Source organism: Ochotona princeps, chromosome 22 (assembly GCF_030435755.1).
Source record: "Ochotona princeps isolate mOchPri1 chromosome 22, mOchPri1.hap1, whole genome shotgun sequence".
In the NCBI taxonomy this organism is placed as follows: domain Eukaryota; kingdom Metazoa; phylum Chordata; class Mammalia; order Lagomorpha; family Ochotonidae; genus Ochotona; species Ochotona princeps.
This window is the reverse complement of record NC_080853.1, coordinates 23,399,388-23,423,249: the sequence shown is the minus strand read 5'-3', so window position 1 is coordinate 23,423,249 and position 23,862 is coordinate 23,399,388. Positions and strand designations below refer to the sequence as shown.

Here is a 23,862-nt window from a genome sequence, read left to right as displayed (position 1 = left end):
CTGCCCGACCGTTCAGTAGATTCCACATAGCAATCGTTCGAGCAGTCAGGGAGCCTGCAACTCGCAGTGGCCAAGGATTCATCATTACAGTGCAGGGTGCTGGTGTTACTTAGTGTAGTAATTAAAGCACAGAGAATACCTGTGTCAAGAGCTTTGTTGAATGGACGCTTTTGCAGTCAAGCATGTGAATTCATAATGTGGAGAGAATCTGGACAGGGTGGGGCACCCAGGCCTAAGTATCTTATAGATAGTACATTCAGGTGACTTTCTAGGCTGTCCAAGTGAAACACCTTTGTTTCACAGTAAAGATCAAATTGAAAAGAGGAGACATCAGATTGTAGATATCTTCTTAAAGTAGGGGCCGCGCAGCACATTATTTTCCTTGTTGGGCTGCTATCATAAAGTACTCCCAGCTACACAGAGCAGAGGTTCTGGATGTAGAGATCAGAAACTGAGGTGTCAGCGGGCGCAGCCTCGCTGCAAGGCTGGGGAGCCGGGCTCCTCAGCCTCGCTGCAAGGCTGGGGAGCCGGGCTCCTCTTGGCCTCTGACAGCCTCTGACTCCTGCCTCTTGGCAACTGCAGTCTAGCCCCGTCTAGTTCCTCCTTCTCTGAGTCTCTGTGTTTGCTCCTCTTAGCACCAGCTGTTGAACGTAGGGCTTCACCGAAACGCAGAATGATTTCAACTTGAGATCCTTAACTAACACACCTACTGGAACAAAACAAGACAAAACAAAACAAAAACCCATTTCCAAGTAAAATCATATTCTTAGGTTTGGGATAGACCTGACTTTCGGCTACAGTGCTGTTCAGTCTAAGAGTACAAGAAGGGATTTCTTTGCAATTTACATTTCTAGCATCTAATTCATCTTAGAGAGTCATTAGATTCTACTGTAAAGGATGGTAAATGTTAATATTATCATTTTTGACTCCTCCCTTTACATAGGTTTGTTGAATACAAATTGCCAAACCATGTTACGTTAGAGAAAGCTTACCAAGAGAAAAAATAAGAACACCTTTGTGATCAAGACTACTCAAGGTTTGAAAAGTTAAAAATATTCCTTGAGGTTGAGAGTCGAAAATTCACCTCCCACAACGGAATGAGGTCACGTGGTAAATACTGTGCCTGTAATTTTACACAGAAGGTGAAGTCAGCCAGACTGTTTTGGTTTCAGTTTGGAGTGTTCAAGGTTAGGGGCAAGCCTGAGGTTTGTTTTCAGGTCCAATTGTTGAGTTGCCCTATTGAGGTGAAGACTGGAGCAGTGTCTATCGAAGCAGCCCCAGGCAAGGGGCGTGAATTGAGAGCGCCCGCTCTGCCTCAGCTCTCTGGCTCAGAGCTCAGCGAAACCTGTACAAGACAGTGCAGCCCCGGGTCCGTTGAGGGAGTGGCATTTCTTGAAGAAAGGCTGAAGTGATTTGGATGCACACCTGTGTGCTCTTGTGACCTTTTACGACAGTTCCTACATCCAGATGAGCTTTCTGTCTTTAGACTTGTACAAACACTGCTATCCTAATACTTTCTCACTTGCAAATGATCGGGTCACTAGAAAAATGATTTCTGGATTTTCAATGATAATGTTCATGTTTTGAATAATTTCAAGAAATATATCTTGTTTTTATCCCATTTTCTTTCAGAAACCGGGTCTTGCAGCATCCGCAGTACATCTAGTACCATGCAAAAGAAAACTAACCATGTTGGGAAGTTCTGTGTACAGAAAATATATTTTCAGATTTACTTTTTAGAATTTCTGCACAGTTCATACAGGAATAGTAATTATCCCTCCGCACTCAAAGGTGCCCCATTCTTCGCCAGTCCAAGGTCATTTTTTCCTAGCTGTAGGGGTAGTATTGTTTGTATCTGCCTTTGTGATTCCTCTTCTGGGCTCAGCTCTCCCCTCCCCATCCCCCCAGCGTCCTTTAAGGATTTCTGCAGAAGCAATGGAAGAGTGTTTGCCCAGAAGACACCCCTTCGAGGCTGCTGAGCCACTCGTTTATCTGGCTCTTGTAATAGGTTGTTAAAAACACTTGCTCATCAGATATTTTCTTTTTTAGATTTAGAAGTATTTTAGCAGGTGTACATTTGCATGTAAAAGAGAATAAAAGATATCAAGTTGAGGCTTTCTCCTCTCCTCCACATCATCTCTCTCCTACCTCCCTTTATTGGGCAGCTTTTCATTTTCTTTCTCTAGCTGTTTCTCTTTTCTAGACATAAAACATATATCAGAAAGACTAAGGCAGCCTCAGTGATCCCTCAGCACTTTGCAGGTGGCTAAATGACTGGGCTTGGGCAAGAAATGTAACAAAGTCGGTGAAGATGTATTTAGCTCATAGTGTGGTCCATCTGGAATTAGTAGCCACAAATAGATTTAACGCTTGGAGCTACTGCTACCCAGAACTGACTCCTTCGCCTTGTTTGACGCTTTCAGTTGTAGTATTTGGTACTTTGCAAATTAAATCTTTACACACTTGACTATGTAAAAGGTGCTTGACTGAAATTTAGAAATGAAAGCTTATACATGCATCTGTTACCAGAACATTCCAAAGGAAAATGATATTCTTTAGAAATTTTGCTTTATCTATCATTGTCACTACTTGGTGAGCTCTGTCACAAATGGGAAGAGTGTATTTCCCTGAAGTTGCAAGTCATAGGATAGAAAGTGAAGCAGCCTGGGAGCCTGAGCCAGGCCGGGGTGATGGCGCTTGATGCCTGGCTGTGTTGCCTGCACACATCCTCCCTCTGCTTCCGGTAGTGGACTCGAAGTCCACCCTGCTGCCGCTTCATTCCCAGAGCCGCAACAAGAGCCTGAGAAGCAGGACCGAACTACTCCCAAGTGCCCTTCATGTGGGCTGCAGGGAAAAGCAATCGTTTTGTTATGAGGAGACCCACAGACCCCTCAAAAGAACGACAGATTGACTACCTCAGGTAGACTCAGCTGCTGCGTTTGCATCTGGAAAACTGCATTAACCACTGTGTTTTGTTTGCTTTCAGAATTTCAAAAATGTGATGTCAGAAAATTAACTTGCATGCATTTTAAGAGTTCACCTCATGGGAGGAATGAAGATGCTTCTCTCTGGACAATGGCAAAGTCAGGGTGTCTGACTTTTTTTTTTTTCTTTTCCATAGAAACAAGAGTCTACCAATTGCTGAAGATGTCTGCCCTCCAAGATAGCAGGAAGCAGACTGAAGGCAGATTGCCAAGGGCAGCTGCCTCTGTGTCACAGCCGTCAGGTGCGTCAGTGTCCTGGGCCAGGCCGTGGCCCTGCCGTTTCCAGCCAAGGGCTTTGTAACAAGCTGCGACCAGGTCCTGGACAGCTGGTACATCCTTGTCCTTAGCATGCGGAAGAACCATATGCCCTCGCACCTCACTCCCCTCCAACCTCTGTGCCAGTCCCAGCCCTGGGATTCTTCTAGATGTATCATGATAGTCACCTGTCACTTAGGACTGCAGAGATGCTCTCAGTTCCTTCTCCTCCCCATGTCTCTTGGCTTCTGCATCATCAGAAGGGTAATACGGAGCTGGGCTGACCCCTCCCCAAAGTCTGGGGTCTTTCAAGTATTTTTGATGTATCTTCCTGGAAAGCTGAGTTCCTGCCACCTAGGATTTTGTTTTTGTAATAATTCTATTTGTTTTCTTAGACTTGATTATTTTATATTAATTATTTTCAATGCTTTTCCTTTTATCATACATTTTCCTTAAAGATTTCTTTTTTTAATTTGGAAGACAGCAGTGACAGAGGGAGAGACAGAGCAATAGAGAGATGCCTTCCATCTTCTGATTCACTGTCCAGTTGGACACAACAGCTGAGTCTGAGCCCGGTTGGACCAGGCCGAAGCTGGTAACCTGGAATCCATCTGGATCACCCACATGGGTAGCAGGGTCCGAGCACTGGATTATCTTCTGCTGCTTTTCCAGGCACATTAACCAAGAGCTGGATGCAAGGCAAAACAGCCAGGACTTGAACCAGTCCTCCAGTATGGGATGCCAGCTTAACCCATGGTGCACAACATTGGCCCCTGTTACATTTTTTAAAGAAATTTAAGTTACCTCCACTCTCTTTGTGACAGTGGATTAATATGGACATACACATGAATAACTAGAACCACCCTGCCATGAGTTTAGCCATCAGAAAGAGTAGTGGTTTTTGTTAAGTGCTTATTTATTTATTTGAAAGGCAAACTTAAAGAGAGAAAGAAATTATCCACTCACTGGTTCATTGCCCAGGTAGTGCAACTGCCAGAGCTGGGCCAGACCTGAGCCAGGAGCTTCATCCGAGTCTCCCATATTGCTGGCAGAGACCCAACAACTTGGACTGTCTTCCACTGTTTTCCCATGACACATTAGCAGAAAGCTGGATTGGGAGTGGAATTGCCAGGACATGAATCACTGCCCGTATGTGATGCGGGTTTCACTGACAGCAGGGGCTGCCTAACTCACTGGCCCCAGCTTCCTAATATCATATAATTCCCTATCCATATTTAAATCCCCCGATTGTTCCAAGCATGTTTTCTTCCTATGGACTTTGTTTGCTTGTTTTAGAGGGACATGCTTAGGGTGTCTGTAATTGGAGTAACATAGGTGATACTGATGGTGGAGTCAGTTGCAGTAAAATTCCATTATTTTGGTTGGTTTGAGAATGCACTGCCTGGGGAGGGCCTACCCTATGGCGGTGATATGATCTGCGGAGATGGAGGAAGAGTGCAGCTTGTTGACTATCACATAGGCCCTCCGGCTTGAGGGGAGTTGCCTTCGCTCTGAAAAGGTAACTGGTACTTGTCAATTCTTTGCCCTCACCACCTTCACATTTGAACCAGGTGAGAATCCACTATTTGGGGCCAGTACATTGGCTCAACCGGCTGTTCCTCTACCTCCAGGTGTCCTGTATGGGTGCTTGTTTGTGTCCTGGCTGCTCTACTTCCCTTCCAGCTCTCTGCAGCCTGGGAAAGCAGTCAAGGACAGCCCAAGACCTTAGGTCCCTGCATTCATGTGGGGGACCAGGAAGAAGCCCCTGGCTCCTAGCTTCAGATTGGCTCAGCTCTGACCATTGTGGCCACTGTGGGAGTGAACCAGCTGATGGAGGATCTTTCTCTCTGTCTCTCCTCTCTGTAAATCTGCCTTTGCAATAAAAAAATAAATAAAAAAAGAAGAATCCAAAATCTTAGAACATGTATACCTAACCAGCTCATTTTACAAGAGATCCCAAGAGTAATTACTGCCTGGCTTGGAGCTAGCTGGTGGACACGCACAGCTAGGAGAGCAACCCACAAATCTGGTTTTGGTGAGCATTTGGGGGATGATTCATTAGACCGATACAAAAGACACCTAGGTTTGGCGTAAATTGTGGTCTCTTGAATGTCTAAAAAAAAATGCTGGTACTACCAATATACTAATAATAGGTATGTTTTTTATTAACCTACTTTATAATTGAAATGATACTTTATAGATTGTCAGTGAAGCATTACTTGATTCAAGTCCCTCCTTGCACCCTAAAGCTTACCCATCCTGTGCTCTTCAGCATTCCTAACCCTCCCACTGTGGAGTCCTGTGCCCCGAGGGTGGCCGCCATCAGCCTGTGCTCTAACCCCACCCCCACTGCGCAGTCCTGCGAAAGCACAAAGGGTGGACGCCATCAGCCTAGTGAGACAGTGACCCGGACCTGCGTGTGGTGGCTGGGTGTTCACTCCTGTTCTGCCCCTGACCATAGGGGCTTTTCTGAGCTGTGAAGAGAAGCAAAAAGCGCAGATTCCCTAGCCACCCAGAGGTATTCATGGCCTGGGGGCCCCAAACACCCACGTTCTAGATCTCTGCCTCTGGCTGAGCTTGCTGCTGAGGAAAGCCGCTCCAGCCAACCCCACTGTGAGCCCTAGTCTCCACTGTCCTTAGAGACAGGTAGGCCCTCTGCACGGGAACACACCGGAACGGACAGCTGCGAGGATTGCCTGCTGGCAAGTCGGGTACAGGTTAGACACTCCGCAGATGCCTTTGGCCAAGATGCCCAGCCCTGCCCACCTAGGGTCCCAGGTGATGCCAGGTAGGAAGCAGACCTGTCACACAGACAGCCAAGGCTGAGTGCACCTGGCGGCAGCCAGCAAGAAATGCTTGCAGTCTGGGAGCAGCCCAGGGACAGTTCGGCTCCCCTGGCTCTCTAGAAACAGGTAGTTTGTGCGTCCTCTCCTCCCCTGTTTTGCTGGTTTAAGGAATGACCTGGACGATGTTCAGCCTCCTGGGTGGAGAAAAGATTTGGCAGAGGGGTACATGGGCCAGGGGTACGTGCCCATTCCTAAGGCTGCATTGTACCCTGTCACTGGCATATCTAACAACATTTATTAACCGGCGCTGCATGCCCCAGGAGACACCCACCTGCTACCCTGTACACCCTTGAAAATCAAGCCTTTTGGGGGCTTTTCTGTCTTGCTTTATGTGGCCTTGGTGTGAGGACCCCAGGAAAGGGGAAGTATCCCACTTCCTGTAAGTGCTCTGCCAGCAGGGTCTTGCCTTGGGTGGTTCGCACAGCATCTTCCTCCATTAGGATATGTCTTCTGGGAGTCTTGGCAAGGCCACCTCTCTATGCACTCCTGTCCCCGTGCTGCCTGGCAGTCACCACTCACTCTGTGTCTGTGCCCTCCTCAGGTCTGCACGTTGGCAGCAGTGTACCCCAGACTAAGTCAGCCAGCAGCACCGCCTCCGGAGCCCGGGATTCATCTGGTGAGGGAAGTCCTTTGTCAAGGTAAAGTCTGCAGGGCCCATCTGAATGCAGTGACCAGCCAAGTATGGTCAGGATGTGGTGAATTAGGCTCTGCCTACCACACAGCATCCTGTTATATGACTTGATGCGGGCTTATAGGCTGGGTTTTTGTTTATCACAAATAACAGTTGAAACTTCAGTCCACCTTTGCAAGTGTTGGCGCCGGAGCCAAGTATTGTTTGGCAGCTGTTGTTTTCTTGCTGTGAGACTCAATTGACACCTCAGTGAACCACAAATTGGCCTCCACAGCTGCTCGCAGTAGGACTGCTAAGAGGCAGCACAATGGAAGTTGTCAGGAAAGGGCCGAGAGAAACCTCCGGCCTTCAAAGCAGTGAAGTGACCCTTCCTTCTTGCTGATGTGGCTGGGACAGACTAGCCACTGCTGGCCACAGGTTTTTACATTTCTGTGTGTCACCACGTACCCTTGTCCCTACCTGTTTGGTAGTATTTGCTATTTTCTGTAAGTTACAAAGTTGATCATTCTTCATTTGCTCAGCCGTCACACTTCAGAGCAGTGGTTACTGCTGAATTTGCCCACGTAAAATATCAATCACGCAATGACGTTTAGTCATTTAAAGGAATTTATAGGTTGGGAATATAAACAGTTGGTGAGATACCCACTTTTTTCTTTAAACCAGATATCCTTTAAACCAGCACAGCAAGTGTCCTTCGTAATTCAGAATTGCTCCTCAACAGGGTGTCTTCTAAGAGGTTGTGCTATGTTCAAATCAGCTACTTACCTTGGGTGAAAATTTCTGATGCTACCTACAGGTTTCCATAAAATAAAACGATTTGATCTAGAAGTGCATGTTATAAATAAAAATATGTTTTCACTTACATTCTGTAGGATCAGGCATATATTGAAAGACTGGTTTTCTTAAATTCTTCCTTTAAAAATTTATCATGGCTATAAAATGCTCACGTGATTTTCACAAATTAGTGCCAATATCCGAATTTTCCTCCATGTGTTTGAAGAAATGGGTGATGAATGGGACTGGAAGCATATTAAAATATTTTTACAGTTACACCACCAATTCAAGTCCTCAGTGTCCTGAAAGAAATTTTAAAGGACAATGAATTCACAGATACCTCTCAGGATTTGATATGACTGTGTGGCTTAACAATACCTCCCCATCGTTTTTTAAAGAATTTTTTAAGTGTTTGTCTCCACTAAAAAAATTTTTTTAAGACTTTAAGTTTGGTGTTTGGGCAATTTGAAAATGCATTCAAAAAACAGATTTTGTAGACCCTTTTCTCAGTCTGTCAGTTTTCATCTTGTCTGCATTTCTAAACTAAATTCAAACCTTTCAGTTAAAGGCTTTCAGTTAAAGGCTTTTGTTATTATTCTTGTATGAAATTAACTTTCCAATAAATTACAGGTAATGCCAACATCCCCTTTAAGAACACACACACACACACACACACACACACACACGTCTTCAGGAAGCCCCTGGTTCCAGGCACTTGCTCGTGCTGCAGGCCTGGCCGCGAGCACGCGCGGGCTTGGTGTGCTGGGTGCCGCCGGCGTCTCGCGCTGGGCTTGGGGTTGTGAATTCCCAGCCTGGCTCTGGAGAGCTCCGGCATTGCTGTTTGTGCTTGGATTCATGGAATTTTCTTAGAGGCTTACATGTAAGGCTCCCACTTACAGCAGTCACTCCTTGTGCTTTATTGCTTTTACAAGTGGTCTCGAGACCCAGTACTTGAGAATAAACATACCAGTGCAGTGCTCCTGTAGCACTTTTAAAAATTCTTCTTTGCTCTATTTTGTCAGTGAGCTGATGAGCAATCTAAAAAAAAAAAAAAAAAAAAAAAAAGACCCTGCTGGACCAAAAAAAAAAAAAAAAGGCTTCCTCTGATGTCCTAGAAACAATAATTATGATGTGCTAGTTAAGCCCAAACTACAGCTGAGGGATTTTACTTTAAAGCAGCGGCTTGGGTGCAAAAATGCATTTATAGCTCTTTGTCTGCACCTCATTATGTGTGGGCCTGATTCATTAAGTAATTGGTTTGCAGTTGTTTACATGAGTATTAAGGCCTTCTTTTCAGCCGCCTTTGAGAGATACATTGTGCAAATGTTGCCTGTGATGAATGCAGAATGAGGGCCAGAGGGTTCGTCCTATTGGCTCAACAGTGTGCTCTGTTGAGAAGCCAGAGAAAGGGATTGGGTGCTGCTTTGCATAGCAATGACTTTCTTAATAAGCGCTACAGATTAATACACACCAGCTATAAAAGATGCAAAGAGATACTCTTAGCACATTTGTACATGCTCATTGCATTGTGATGGTGCTGGGGGGCCGGGCTTTCAGGCCGTGGTTTTTCAGAGCGGCAGCTTCAGTGCATGAGCCGTAATAGAATCCGATGTTTATTGTATTATAAATCACGGGCAAGTAGGCAGATCGGCAACAGTTTATTATTAAAGATTCTTTCAGTGTAAATCTTTTTCTGCCATTGTATTTGCTTCAGCAACATCATTTTGTGGTTGAGTGGGGATGAAAAGCATAATGTACGAAGGAGTGAGTCCTAATAGGCAGCCGTCCTCCGAGCAAAGACCACTTGTTCGCTTTTGTTCAGGGTGCATGCCGGAGCTTCCTCTCCTCCGCAGACATTGTCTCGCTTTACCTTCCCCAGGAAGCACTTCGCTCTCGCCCGGATCCACGGATTCCGGGGCCAGGGTATTTCAGCAGCCCACCTTGGCGCTTCGGTGTGTTGGTTCCTGCCTTGCAGCTCTGCTTTCCTAGTTGGGTCAAGACCATGGTTTACCAAGAGGATAGGGTGTGTGCCTGCAGCATAATCTCCCCAGAGAAAGGCCGCAAAAGTCATCCAGCCACTGCACCAGGCAGGGCCACCATGGGTGGCATTCCAGGCCTGCCCTGCAGCGAAGGGAGTGGCCAGTGGAGGGCGCCAGCCGGCAGCTGATGGCGTGGTGGGGGCTGGGGCATCATCTCATGGCCTTTCCTGTACTGCTTTCCCCAGATTAAAATATAAAGTTACAAAGACTCAACAGTTCGGTGAAGTAAAAATAAAAGTGGGTTTTTTTCCTGGAAGTCCCGTCTCTGTGTCTGACTTAGCAAATCTGCATTCTCCCCTAATTCAATTGAAGTAGCAAGTTTTTAAAAACTCTGTATTTCTTATGCTAAGCCTACAAGCCTCCCCCTTTTTTTTCCTGCACAGAGCCCCAAAAAGCGATCAATTGACTACTTGAATAGAAGTTAGCAAGTTGAACCCAGGCAACTAAAAATAACATCTGCTGTAGGACTCCTAATCAGCCATCAGGGGGCGCTCAGACTTTGTCCAATTTAAACTGACTAGCAGACATTTAAAACGTAGTTAATGTTTGTGAACGGTTGTTAGCACAAACATTAGCATTTTTCAGAATTATTTTTTGCCTCCTATTTTTCAGAAATAGAAGTATTCTGAGGAAATTTCAAGCTGAAGATGCTATTTAAGCAGCATTAACACTGATTATAGCTTGTACTCAAAAGCATTAATATTTGTAGAATTTTGAGCCCAGAGACAGGCCTTCTCAGAAATTGGGATTTTCAGTCCTATAATTGGACTCCGTCCGTGGAAGGAGACTTTGCTCTGGGAGCTGTCCCTCACCGTCCAGCACTCCTGGCTGGTGCTCCCGGCAAGACCCCCCCCGAATCCCATTGCCAAACCCCACAGATGTGGCCTCCGAGTGACTCACAGAGCAAGCTTGTCACTGGGCTGAGAGGCAGTGTCTCCATTACTGCCACTGGGTTGTCATCCTCTTGCAGGGCCAGGCAGGTGTCTGCCCCCCATCCCAACAGCTTCCTTCGGCCACTGGCCATGGGAGGAGACCCTTGTGGCCGTCACTGTCTCAAATGTGGCAAGGCCACCCTGCACACCCCAGTAGCCCAGGGTCACCGTGTGAGCAGAGCCCGATACGGCCTACTGTTTCCTGTGCTCACTTTCCCTCCCAGGCTGTGCCAGGAAGCTCAGCCCTGCCCCTGCACATGGCCGATGCCATGCAGGTTTTTAAGGGTCAGCTCAGTCTTCTGCAACTCCCACCCACACAAGACGGAGCTTGTCCCGTGGTCTCCAGGGCTGTTTTCGTCCTCATCTTTTGCGGAGATAGACACCTCTTGCTACAACCTCCCCAAGGCGAGTTCATCATCTGAGTTGCCTAATCACCAGTGCTGGGTGGCCCGGAGTATCTGACTGCAGAGCAGCATCCCCGCCAGGCTCTGCTGTCCTCTCAGCCACAACACCTTTCCTATGAAAGTCAGCTGGTAAAGTGCCCTCACCTTTGGCATTGGTACCTGAGCCACGGGGATCCACACATTCCCTACCGCGGCCGACTTCTGGAAGTCACTCCTGTGCACAGTGCCTGGCAGCTTAGCGGTGACCTCCACAGTAGGACTCGTTGGGTGGCTGTGACATTGCTTCCGTGTGTGACTGTCATGTGCCCATATTGGCAACATTGCACTGTTTCTTTTCTTATTAGATGGATTGAGAGCTTGCAGGCAGGGCCCTGTGCTAAATGAGTTCATTTACTCCTTCCACACGGTATGTGTGAGTACTGAACCCCCACGTGCCCAGCCACCACATCACACATGGGTGTAAAACAGCCACAGACTCAGCTCTGGGTGGAGAGTGAGGAACAGGCAAGGCTACAAGAGAGCCTGACCTTGGCCTCGTCTTATTTAGAGATAGACTTTGTAGATTCAGGTCAGTGGGCGGGCATGGACACATTTCTGTTTCTGAGGATAGGAGAACACAGGCATGGTGTCGGCAGTCAGGGAGCAGGTGCAGAGATCCCGGCAGGAGATGCTGCTGTGCTCAGCGAGGCAGCAGCACGGGGAATGCTGGGCCCCTGGAGGCTGCACTGGACGTGCAGTTTGGCAGGACCAAGGGGCTGGATGGATTCTGAAGAGTTGAGTTGTGGAGAGGAACTTGGGGTGGCTGGAAGATCAGGTGTGCCACCTGCAGAGATGCGAGGGAGGGCCTGGCTCAGTGTGGGAGCACTGGCTGGTGGTGAGCTTGGCTCCAGCTGGGGAGGTCCTGGCTGTCTTCAAAGCAGAGACCAGAGTCACCCGCCCTCTTGGGTCCTTAGCCCCGTCTGTCACCTGTGCCTGTGCTATCTGTTCCGGAGAGCAGTCCCCTTGCCTGCTCACTGAAGTTCTCTGCCTGCTCTGCCAACAGCAAAGTGGCCTCTTTTCATACTCTTCCCAGCACTTTTGGAATGCACCTCTTCCCTCCAGCACTTAGCTAAAGGGCGATGTGCAAATAATAGACGCCAGGCACAGTTACATTTACTGTGTGTGTGTGCATGTGTGTGTGTGTGTGTACTTTATATGAGAACAAGTTTGTCAGGCTTGCCTTTTCCTGCCAGCTGCTCGTGTTCCTGGAAGCTTCCATGACTCAGTGAAGCTGTTGTGTGCTTTCAGATGGTCGCAGATGGTAGAGCGGGGGACCCTCCCTTCATGGAGAAATGGCAAAAGGCCCATGCATGGTCATGACAAACGAAGAAGCAGGTCTGAAATTGCAAAGGATGTGTTTGCCTTTAGCCCAGAAATGCTAGCTCGGGTCTGACGCAGTAGCCTAGCAGTTCAAGTTCTTACCTTGCACACACCAGGATCCCATGTGGGTACCAGTTCTAATCCCAGCAGCCCCGCTTCCCGTCCAGCTCCCTGCTTGTGGCTTGGAAAAGCAGTCGAGGACGGCCCAAAGCTTTGGGACCCTGCACTCATGTGGGAGACCCAGAAAAAGGTTCTGGTTCCTGGCTTCGGATCAGCACAGCTCCGGCCATGCAGCCACTTGGGGAGTGAATCATCGGACAGAAGATCTTCCTCTCTGTCTGTCTGACTTTCCAATAAAAAATAAGTAAATCTTTAAAAAAAAAAAAGAAAAAAGAAAATGCTAACTCAGTGGATCTTCCCTTATGAGGGGAGGGAGTAAATTATAGCACTTGGTAGATTTTTTTTTAAAGATTTTTTATGTAGTTGCTTGAAAAGCACAGTACAAAGAGAAGAGGGAAAGATAGAGGAAAAAAGTCTTCCTTCTGCTGGTAACTTCCCAAATGGCCGCAACAGCCAGAGCGGGGTGGTCCAAAGCCAGGAGCCAGGAACTTCTTCCAGGTCTCCCCCGTGGGTGCAGGGCCCAAGCACTCGAGCCGTATTCTGCTTCCCAGATGCCCAGCTGGCTTAGAAGGGAAGAAGCCAGGGCTCAAATGGGCACCTGATAGGATGCTGGCACAGCAGACAGGGGCGTAACTGGCTACACTGCATGCTGGCCCTTGTGGTAGATGTTTGTGCTGCCGGCTCATCAACCCTAGCCCACCGGGAAGGAAACGATGAATGCGCAAGGTTCCACTTCACAGGAGGCAGAGTCTTGGCCATGAGAAGAGGCAGATCACTAGTGGTGTTCTGTCTTTTACAAGATGTGGTGTTATTTTTTTTCCCATTAAAGTTCTACCAAAAAATGTTTTTTCCTTAACTTAAAGAAGTCCAGCTTCAGAAAGCAAAATGTGAGTTATTGTCCCGCATTACACATCTTTTGTAAACAGCGACAGAAGGAACAAGTCAGGAGAACTCGTTCAGTGTGTAAGTATCCAATATTCATTTCCACAGCTTACCTGGGCCCCGTCCCAGCCTGGCGGGGGCAGGTCCGTGCCGGTTGAAGATGACCAGGGAAGGTCAGGGAGATCTTCTGTCTTCATAGTCACAATGGCCAGAGCTGGGCTGATCCAAAGCCAGGAGCCAGGAGCTTTTTCTGAGTCTGTCATGTAACCCCTCCCAAGTGCTTTTAAAATCTGGGAAATATGGGGCCTGTGCTGTGGCATAACTCACTAAGCTACTGTCTGTGGCTCCGGCATCTCATATAGTGCTGGTTTGAGTCCCAGCTACTCCTGTTCTGACTCCTTGATAATAGCCTGGGAAATCAGCAGAGTGTGGCCCAGGTCCTGAACCCCTGCACCTGTGTGGGAGACCCAGATGAAGCTCCTGGCTCCTGGCTTCAGACCAGCATAGCTCTGGGCGTTGCGGCCACTAGGGAGTGAACCAGTGGATGGAAGATATATATCTGTGTGTGTTTGTGCATGTGCGCGTGTGACCTTCTCTCTCTGGAAATCTGCCTCTCAGATAAAAAATAAATAAATCTTTAACATGTAATAAGATCTGGGGAATAAACGCAGTGTTTCTGACCTTGTGGTGAATTGTGCTTCCACACGCGCTCACGCAGCAGCGCTGAGCAAGCCTGCTCACTTTGGTTCTCCGCAGGACTGAGGCTTCTCTTTTTTTCTTACAGGAATGAAAACAAAAAGAAACTGATCGCCAGCCTCAAGTCTAATGGTAAGAGAAACACTGGGTTTTCATTTATAGTTTGTAGGTGACGTAGGTGTGTGTCCCACATCCCCACGGAAGGACTTGGAAGTGGCTGGTGATCACGGAAGTGTCCCTGGGATCTCCCCAAAGACACAGGTCTCCAGCACGGGGCCACACAGGCCCCGCAGCCCACAGCAGCACAGCAGCTGGTGCCACCTGTAGCTCAGGGCGGACTGCGGCAGTCCACTGCCTCCGCCCGTGACACGGCCAGGCTCTCGCATCAGTCTGCCTCGGCTCTTCACGTCCAGTCCCTCCCACATCCTGACTGGCCTCCGGCTGGCCACTAGCATCCCACACCTGATGTGCTCTTCCCGCCGTCCTGCTTGGGAACAGCCAGAGTCCCCAGGTCACGGCTGCACTTCCTGCTTCTAGTGTCACCTCAGTCCCCTGCCATCCAGCTCCTTCCTCCAAAAGTGCTGGCTCCGAGCATCTAACCACACCCAGCCTTGTGGCTGTTCAGATGCAAGATTCTCTGTCTCTTTTTCTCTGCCTTTAAAATAAATTAATCTTTGAAAAAATCAAGTGTAAGGGCTGCTGCAGGTGAGGTGGTCTCGGGCCTGATGAAACGCCCCAGGTGACTGCAGAAGGGGAAGGCGGAAGTGCGAGGGGTTTCCAGAGCATGCCTGGAACACACTCTGAGACTGTGTGGACATGCATGCCATGAATACTCAGGCATGTCACAGGATATCCTGTTGACATTTGCTAGACAAGGTGCGTCCCCCAGTCCCACTGTGCTGCCGCCTACACCCTGGGTCTGAGTGAGCAAGGATGCTGTAACCTGCCATCTGGTTTTCTCTTCCAGTTTTCTGGGGTGAGTCGGATGACAGTAACTCAGACATTGAAGCTGCCCTACGTCCAAGAAACTGTGACACATCCAGCGATGGTTTTGATGATTTTTATGATTAAAGCACTGTAACATCAATTGGAAATAAAGTTAGCAGACAAGCTGGAATCCTGTGTTGCTCTGCAGGGTCCAAAAGGCACACGTTGCTGAAAGTGTTCAAGTAGTGTGAGAGGAAGACCTGGACGCCCACTGCCCTCCCAGTGTAGCTTCGTGACGGGTGTGAGTTAGCACAGTCAAGTTCAACAAGACGCGCAGTGACAAATGCAGGGCTCATCAGATTCAAGGTGGTTTCCTTTTAGAAAATGACATTAACCCAAAATTTTATGCAGAAATTCAGGGGACCAAAAAATAGCAAAAATAACCTTAAAAAAAAAGCCAGTAACATTATTACATTGCAGTATACAACTTTAGTGCAAAAAAACACCACAGTGAAATAAAAAGGACAAACATTTCACATGCAAAGCGTAATGTTTAAAAAGTAATAAGTATTGAACTTGAACTGTGGTTATGCAACAAGGTGGAGGAATCCACCATGGGGGGAGGGCTTGGGGAGGAGAGGGAAGAATCCCAGTATCCATGAAACTGTGTCACATAATACAATGTAATTAATGAATAAATTTTTTAAAAAAGGTAATGAGTATTAAGACAGACTAACATTCTTAATCATCAGTGAATTCCTAGAAATCACTAACCCAGGGACTGAAGGGAGGGAAGATAAGAGCAGGAGGAGTTGAGGCGCACACAGCTCCTCAGGCTGCTGGGCATGGCTTCGGTTATTGTTAGCAGGAGACCAAAGTGGTTTTTCTGCTATTCTGCGACATCAGTGATTACAATAACCAATATCTAATGTTTGTACAGTTTGAGAAACTATCATTCAAACTTGACACAAAGCGTAGATTTTTTGTATATATATATATAGTCCTGGTGATTCCAACCCAGACTATTCCAAATCAGTTGCAGTAATGCAAGTTTACACACGTGTTCACTGCACAGAAAATCTGGCAAACACCAGTCACACCGCTTTGAGTCCCAGCTGCTGTTTTTGATCCAGCTTCCTGCGGATGCGCTTGAAAAGTAGTGGATAATAGGCGAGTACTTAGGTCCCTGCCACTCACATGGGAGACCAGGCAGAGTTCCTGACTCCTGGCTTCCGCCTTGTCTGGACCTGGCTGTTGTGGAGAGTGAACATTTGGATGGAAGAGCAATCTCTTCTCTCCTCTCTCCAAGTGTGTGTGTGTGATGCTCTGCCTTTCAAATTAAAAAAAAAACAAACAAACTGCAGTGGTGGGATGTGATTACTGAATAAACATGTGGATTGTGAAACACTGGTTTCATTCACTTTTAGGTGATCTAGAATTGAGAATCCAGAAAGAAGCCTGCAGGGAAGGGAGGGAGGGCCCTCCTTGCAGTCAAACTACATCAGCACCAAGGATGAGGAAGGTTATTTGATGATAGAGATTCCCATGTGGGGAAGAGAGTTCCCAGGGTGGTTTTGATAGTTCTGAGAAGTTGTTGCCGAGAATCTCTGCAAGGTCTGTGGGTTGACAAGGTGCCTTAGTGCGTCCACAGCCCCAGGAGCATGCTGCAGAGCTTGGCCGGGAGAGTGGTCCAACCTGTTCTGCTTTCCATCCTCTGACGAGGCAGTTGACATCCCTTGCTGGCCTAGATGAGCTGGCCGTCGTGTCCTCCATGTGCATTTGGGCATGCTGTCAGCCGCACAGGCACCAGCAACTGAAAATCCCAGTCCCGACACACATACTCCTACACTGAACAACCGTTCTGCGATTTTTCTTTGTGGCCGGGGTGTACAAGAATTGAAATTAATTTAATGTTTCTTTATGCCAGTTTTACTTTCCATTTCTAATGTAGCTCCTGGGAAATTTTAAATTACACCCATTTGTGGCTTTATTACAGTTCAATTGGTCACAGCTGCAGTTAAGGGCATTGTAAATGGAGAAATGTGCTCAAAATAAAGAAAAAAAAGTTGAAATATCAGTGTCTATTGTAGGGAAATGGTTAAAAAAAAAAGTGCTGAGAGATTGACACAGTTGTCTAAATACGTAGGGGCCGGTGGTTGTGCCTGTGCACTGGCGTGGGAGATGTGGATGACACTCGTGGTTCCTGGCTTTGGTGTGGCTCAGCCCCAGCCATTGAAACCATCTGAGCTATGGACCAGCCTGTGAGAGATCTGTCTCTTTCTCTGTGTGTCTGAATCGATGACATTCAAATAAATGTTTTAAAATTCACATAGTGTTCAGAACCCCCTCCTGTGCTTGTGAGTGCAGGAAGGAAACACCACGCTCTTCACTCATGTCTTCCCTAACCGCCAATGTTCTGATGGTTTTTCCATGATGCCCAGTTATCAAAAGATGAAGTGGGACCAGAAACTTCAAATACCCACCTAAGTAGGGCTAGGCTGGGATGTGGCCAGGACCAAGAACCAAAAAATGCAACCAGAGTCTCCCCCTGGACACCTTCAACCCAAGCAGCAGCACTCCAGCCCTCCCTGCCTGCTACGCTTCACATCTTATCTAAGAACATCTGATGGGTAGAATCTGCTGGAATCCTAAGAGATTCTTAGCTGCAAGAGAGTCTAGAATATGTGGTTGTTCGTTTTTCAGACTCTCTAGTACAGGAAGACATACCCAGAAACGTCTGCAACAAATGCTGAGTCTCATTCCACCACACCCCCCAATAAGGGTCAGCCAGTGCTAGCCCCAGAATGCATTGGAGAAAGATTGTTCTCAACATGAAAGCCGGGTCTGGAGGTGAATGGTGCATCTTTGAGCCACCAAAATTGTTCTCAATCAGTCCTAACCTGTAGGACCCATTCCTGGAACTCCCCAACAGAGGCCATCAACAGTGGGGAAAAAACAATAACAGAGTCTCTGGCTATAAAGGAACGAAAGGGGTCCTGGCTGGAGACCTTCCACATTGCCAAAAACAACCTGCCTTTGCCTCAGGCCTGGAGCTTCTTGGACTTGGTGCTGGGAGGAATCACTTTCCTAACGTGGCATCCTTTCCCAAGGTTCAGCAAGCCACTGTGGGTCCCCTGGCCTTCCTGGGGGCCCCACCTGTTCAGCATGGAGCTGTTCCTGAGGTTGAAGTTTATTTAGGTTCCCAGTCTCCATGTGTGACAGCTTGTGGCTCCTCCTCCCTTTTCCTCAACGGCAGCAACCAACAACAAAGCAAGGCAAATCGAATGACTCGAAATCCTAACAGCTTTTATCCAATTCTCGAGCTTTCCTCCACTTGGGGTATTCCTGTCATTAACGGTTGTGACAGCAGAGTGCCCCGGTGACGATCAGATGCTGATGGATCAAGCTGGCAAAAACACATTAAAGGAGATGGCCATAATGCCAGCCCCAAATCCAGACAGATAAGGATGGTATTACTCAAGAAGTCACCCTGAGCGATAGAAGCCGCGTTCACCCCACGGAAAAGACTCATTAGCATTCAGCTGCCAAGCCTAACTGCTCGCGGTAGAGGTTTTAGATATGTATTTCAAAATCGGCTGGGAATCTTGGGGCTCCTGGAGGTAAGCTGAGCTCCCTTTAAATCTTCTTGAGCGACACGCCGTCGTCCTTTGCCTTCCTGTGCTGATGTTTTCCATTTCCTCGGACCAGTCCCGCCATTGACACAAAGACGCCTATTTGATGACAGATGGCTCTGTGAGCTGCTGGTCAAGCCATATCTCACTTTTGGAATGCAAGCAATAAGCAAGTTTCTCTGGAGCCTCATTTATGATACTATTATTGTGCACAAACTCATTAGATGTAAACCATCCTGCCAGTCAACTTGATCCTCCTTTCCCCCAGCTGTCGGGCTGGCAGCTCAGAGATGTGGGCAGCTGATCTTTTTCGGGCAGAACTGCCCTCTCTTGCCTTCCCAACTGGAAAGCCGGGTGCTGCTCCACCGAGGCAACGTGCTGGAGAGAAAAGCCGAGAAACCACTCCAAGACCGTCTGCCGTTTAACAGCCACGGTCATTCCCTGAATGGCATCTGTTGGTCCTGCTGGCCAGGCCTTCCTGCTACTTACAAGTATGTTTGTGGCCACAGGATGAAGCCAATTGAAATGAGCCCACATCCCGGCTACGTCCTGCCAGAGGGCGAATCCTGTCTCCTGTTCCCCACCCGCTATGTCCTTTTTCAGCCACGCCTGAAAACACTTCTCAAAGGCATTTTTGACAATAATAAAGAGAGGAATGAAGCATTCAAGCCCTCAAGGTTTCATTCTAGAACGTTTGTTGTGCTTCCTGCAACACACACACAGAGACGTGTTTTGCATGGGCCCGGGCCTCAAGAATCATTTCAATACAAATCATTTAAGGTGATATGGCTCAGAACATATGCAAGTCTATTTCACTCTGGTGAAGAGCGACCTCAAGTGTGGCAGGTGGCTCTGCTCCGAATACTCAAAGCCTGAATCCCTTCTGTGTTTCTTCCACCATCCCCAGGTGCCATCCAGATATGTGTGGTCACCCTGGGTAACAGACGCCAGAGGAGGGGAGGAATAGAAGTGCTAGGAAAGCAATTTCAAGAAATGTCACGATGTTCTCATACCCCACTGGCAAATGCCAGGGAATATCAAAGAGTTTGTGCAAAATGGGAGCTTCTGGGAAGCTGAGCCAGGAAAGGGTTCCAGATCACACAAGCCAGGGACAGCACTGCTGCCCGTGGGCTAAGCTGTGCTGCCTGGGATGTCAGTAAACCAAAGTGCTGATTCCAATCCAGCTGCCTGCTAGGGTGCCTGGGAAAGCAGCAGAGGAAGGCCCAGATGCTTGGGCCCCCACCACTCATGTGGGAGACCAAGAAGGGAGTTAGCTCCCAGCTCCTGCTTCAGCCTGGCCTGATCCCAGCTCTTGCAGGCACTGGAGGAAATGAAACAGTAGATGGAAGATTTTTTTTTCTTTCTGTCTCTCCTCTCTGTTGTTCTGTCAAGTACATAAGGCACAGGAAAGCCCTGAGAGGCTGGGTGAGCCTCTGGGTGGCTCTCATTAGGCTCACACAAGGAGGCAGCTGTTAGACTGAGGGGCCTCCAGGTGTCCAGCAAGGGAACAAGTGCAAGGTCAGCAGGGGACAGCACAGTCAAGGGTTTGCCCTCGATGTCACCTCTACCTGTGGGTGATCAGAGTTTTCTCTTAGAAAGAGAGGCCAGGGCCTGGCACAATGACTCAGTGGCTGAATCCTCACCTTGTAAGCACCAGAATCCCATATGGGTACTAGTTTGTTCTCAGCTGCTCCACTTCCCATCCAGCTCCCTGCTTGCAGCCTAGGAAAGCAGTGGAAGGTGGTCTTGGGACCCTGCACCCGTGTGGGAGAATCAGAAGAAGCTCCTGGCTTTGGATCGTCTCAGCTCCAGCCATTATAGCCTTTTGGGAGTAAACCAGCAGATGTAAGCTCCTTCTCCTATGAGGGTACTAGGACACAAAATAGCACACATATGGAATCCCAGTGCTTGCAGGGTGAGGATTTAACTATTGAGCCATCATGCTGGGCCCACTAGAATCACATTTAAGACCTCCAATATACAGTACATACTCAAATCTCTGTGTCTGCAATAATTCTGTTACAGCATCTTCTTTTCCCCAGGGAACCTCTTAAAGTCTTATCCATTGTATTTGGTTTCATTGGCTATAAAGAATTCTTGAAAGGCTTTTTTTTTTAAAAGATTTATTCATTTTATTACAGCCAGATATACAGAGGAGGACAGACAGAGAGGAAGATCTTCCGTCCAATGATTCGCTCCCCAAGTGAGCCGCAACGGACCGATGCGCGCCGATCCGAAGCCGGGAACCTGGAACCTCTTCCGGGTCTCCCACACGGGTGCAGTGTCCCAATGCATTGGGCCGTTCTCGACTGCTTTCCCAGGCCACAAGCAGGGAGCTGGATGGGAAGTGGAACTGCCGGGATTAGAACCGGTGCCCATATGGGATCCCGGGGCTTTCAAGGCGAGGACTTTAGCCGCTAGGCCACGCCGCCGGGCCCTTGAAAGGCTTTTTACTGAAAAAATAAATCACAGTTAGAAATTGTGGTGTAGATCTCATCTGGGATGCTCTTTGCTGCTCTCGGAATCGGGGACAATCCCTAGTTCTATCTACTTCACAGATTCTAAGTTTCACTAAGAGCCATCATTTATTTGCAGTGAACCACTGCTCTAGGCATTTCTCAATCAAAGCGCTTTCAACTGTGACTGTACTTCAGAAAGTCGGCAGAGGTTGCCAGTGTTTGGCATAATGGTGAAGATGCCCACTACACACCTGACCCTCACACACAGCAGCAGAAGCTGCAGCCTGGTTGGAGTGACCCCCAGTAAACCCCACTAGGCCGGACCCCCGCCCTGCCTCTTATGCTCACTGGTACGAGCTGCAGCCCATCAGAGGGATGCTCACAGTCTCCCTAACAGGCCCATTCTCATCCCTGGATTGTGCACTTTCCAGGTGGTTCTGTGGTCTAACCTGATAGGATTTGCCCTGCCGTCCCAGCACTTGCTAACTGATGCTGCGGCAAAACCCAACCACTCTGCGCTTACTCTGGCTCATGTGTGCACTGTGGGTACGGTCACTTACCCAGCCTGACTCTCCCCCTAACCCAGCTCACATGCAGGCCAATGAGTATTTTAGTCCTGCCCAGCCTGGTCTGCCCCAAGTACTAGTTCTCACACTCATCAGCAGAAGCAGTGGCCCAGCAGGGGAACACCCATAACCCCTATACTGGGCTCTCCCCACTGTCGGGGTCCTAATGTGTGCCGGTGGGTGTTGCAACCCAGTCTGGATGCCTGCCTCACCCAGGCATTCAACAGTACATGCTGAAGTCTGGTTCAACCTGGTCTGTTCCTAGTTCTAGCTGACGCTGGTAGGTGCTGCAACCTAGCCCAGCCTGGACAAGATTTATTTATTTTGAAAAAATTACAGAGAGAGAGAGAAAGAGAGAGAGAGAGAGATCTTCTGGTTTATTCCCCAAGTGACCTCAACAGCTGGCATTTGGACTGGGCTGAAGCCCAGAACCAGGAGCTTCCTCTGAATCTCCCATGTAAGTGGCAGAGGTTCAAACAATTAGTCCAACCCCTGTTGCTTTTCTCAGGCCATTAGCAGAGAGCTGGAACAGAAGTGGAACAGCTGGGACTGAATCAGCACCCATATGGAATGCCGGCACTTCAGGTAGATGTCTAACCAGTTGGAACACAAAGACAGCATCAGCACATCTTTCTCTTTGAGCAGACATGCATCATCATGTGGGGGTACCTAGAAGGAGTGAGGCCGTTTTTGCTGTGCTTAAGAGACAGAGAGAAGTGGGGAGGGATGGGGGGATTCCCAGAGCCTATGAAACTGTCACATAATGCAAAATAATTAATAAAAAAAAGAGAGAGAGAAAACAAGTAAAACAGAAGGGACTGACTTAGTAGAGGACCTTCCTTGGCTGCTTTGCTGGAAAAGGTAGCAAGGTGTGTCCACCCAAACAGAGAAGAGTTCACAGTTTGAGCATCTACACGCCCCTAACCAAAATCAGTTTCTTAGGCCCGATACAATGGCTTGGTGGCTAAATCCTCACCTTGCACGCACCAAGATCCCATATGGGTGCTAGTTTGTATCCCAGCTGCTCCACTTCCCTTCCAGCTCCCTGCATGTGGCCTGGGGAAGAAGCAAAGGATGACTCAAAATCTTGAGACCCTGCACCTGTGTGGTAGACCCGGAAGAAGCTCCTGACACCTGGATCCGAGCTGTACACAACCCCTAACAATTTGTCTTGCTTTGTGCATCATCTGCTCCAAAGCCAAGTCCATTCATAAGCTCTTTGAACATTGCCTGGAACCACCGTGAAGGTTCTCAGTGAGACTGTTCCATCTTTCCATTCAGGGAGCTGAGTCACGACTCTAATGAATTTGTTCTACTATAGCTGAAACCTTTGCCCCTGTTTCCAGCTTGTGGATCCGTTTTCCATAACTCCTCCCCCTGCAGGCGCCTGGGTCCAGGCAGCTGCTCCCCACTCATGTGCCCTCCCAGGAAACAAAATGGGGAAGGATTCTAGCTTGAGAAAAGAAGGCCAAATGGCATCCAGGAGTCTGCACCTGCTGTGTGGCCTCTGGAGGAAGAAGCACTGATTAACATGGACTCTTCGCGCCCACTCTGCAGTGAGTAGACGAGACCATGGCTTCCACTTGGCAAATCCTGGCTCTGGGACTCATCGTTCAACAAAGCGGTGGGTCTCCACGCTGACACCGGCACCAGAGAGGTCAGAAAAGCATTCGCCCCCCGTTACAGCCACTAGCTTTATGATTTCCACAAGAGAAGGAAAGATAAAGCCGCTCCAAGCCCCCCTCTTTTCATTCGAGATGACATTGCCTGGCCCCCAGGAGGTCCAGGGTAGTAGTGGGGGTCTCTGTCAGTATAGCTCCTTTGCAAGCTTTTCCATGACCCTCCTTGACCCACCATTCGAAAAGCTGCATGCAATTGCTGAACACCACCAGTCTCTTTTCCAGGGTGGCAAAAGCTTTGCTTCGAGATGTGTAAGTAGGGCGTTAAATATTATGCTGATGGTTGCTGGGGACTGCAGTTGTGCGCTGCCATCCTTGGCAATCAGGAGCTCTGGCCGCCCCCAGCTTCTTCCGGGCATAAGGGTCTGCAGGGCTTCCTGCTGCTATCGCCTGTGCATTATCCTCTATTTTCACCCCCAAAAGCCAGCATCTCAAGAGGGCTGCCCTTGGAAAACAGAACCAGAAGAGTTGAGTGTGCTGCCTTGGACCTGGCAGGGGTAAGCTGATATATATATATATATCTCTACAGGGATGGAATGAAGACTTGCAGAGTGAATGAGTGATAGGTGCTTCCACTGTGCTGAAAGTCTGTTGACACTGCAATTGAAGGTTCACCCTATAGCACCAACTTGAAATTTTAAATCCTCTTGATCCCATGATGCCATCTTGGGAGCGAC

The 23,862-nt window shown here is 48.3% G+C and overlaps 1 protein-coding gene across 1 annotated transcript in view; it reads left to right on the top strand.

Moving 5' to 3' along the window:
• The window catches only part of KIZ (kizuna centrosomal protein), a 74,949-nt gene extending 59,798 nt beyond the window's left edge, over positions 1–15,151 (top strand). Inside the window, exons 10-13 of the mRNA XM_058679425.1 lie at positions 3,122–3,226; positions 6,627–6,723; positions 14,011–14,054; positions 14,890–15,151. Coding sequence (XP_058535408.1) covers positions 3,122–3,226; positions 6,627–6,723; positions 14,011–14,054; positions 14,890–14,993 — 350 coding nt within the window. The 3' untranslated portion in view covers positions 14,994–15,151. The remainder of the gene's footprint in view (positions 1–3,121; positions 3,227–6,626; positions 6,724–14,010; positions 14,055–14,889) is intronic.
• The last annotated feature ends 8,711 nt before the right edge of the window (positions 15,152–23,862 follow it).